The sequence below is a fragment of the Pterocles gutturalis genome, unplaced genomic scaffold (assembly GCF_000699245.1).
Source record: "Pterocles gutturalis isolate BGI_N339 unplaced genomic scaffold, ASM69924v1 scaffold44931, whole genome shotgun sequence".
NCBI lineage: Eukaryota > Metazoa > Chordata > Aves > Pterocliformes > Pteroclidae > Pterocles > Pterocles gutturalis.
In genome coordinates, this window is record NW_010099416.1 from 1 (window position 1) to 218 (window position 218).

The 218-nt window shown below is 62.8% G+C and overlaps 1 protein-coding gene across 1 annotated transcript in view; it reads left to right on the forward strand.

Annotated features, from left to right (window-relative positions):
* Positions 1-114: 114 nt before the first annotated feature.
* LOC104463715 (deoxyribonuclease-1-like 2) overlaps positions 115-218 on the forward strand; it is a gene marked incomplete at its 3' end in the record, with an annotated part of 1,314 nt that continues 1,210 nt past the window's right edge. Inside the window, exon 1 of the mRNA XM_010076158.1 lies at positions 115-149. Coding sequence (XP_010074460.1) covers positions 115-149 — 35 coding nt within the window. The remainder of the gene's footprint in view (positions 150-218) is intronic.

The window sequence follows — 218 nt, forward strand, 5'->3', positions numbered from 1 at the left end:
GGAGCCCCAGGCTGCTCGTTAACCTAATTTAGTTTTGCTGCAAATGAAGGTGGGGAGCGTCCCTGTGGAGAAAGGGGTGGCAGGAGGCACCCCGCGTCCTGCCCACAGCCGACCATGCCCAAGGAGCCACTGGTGGAGGGGACAGCAGGGTAGCTCGGAGCCACCACACTCCACGTCACCCCACAGATGGGGCACAGTGGCCCATGGGGACAGTGAAG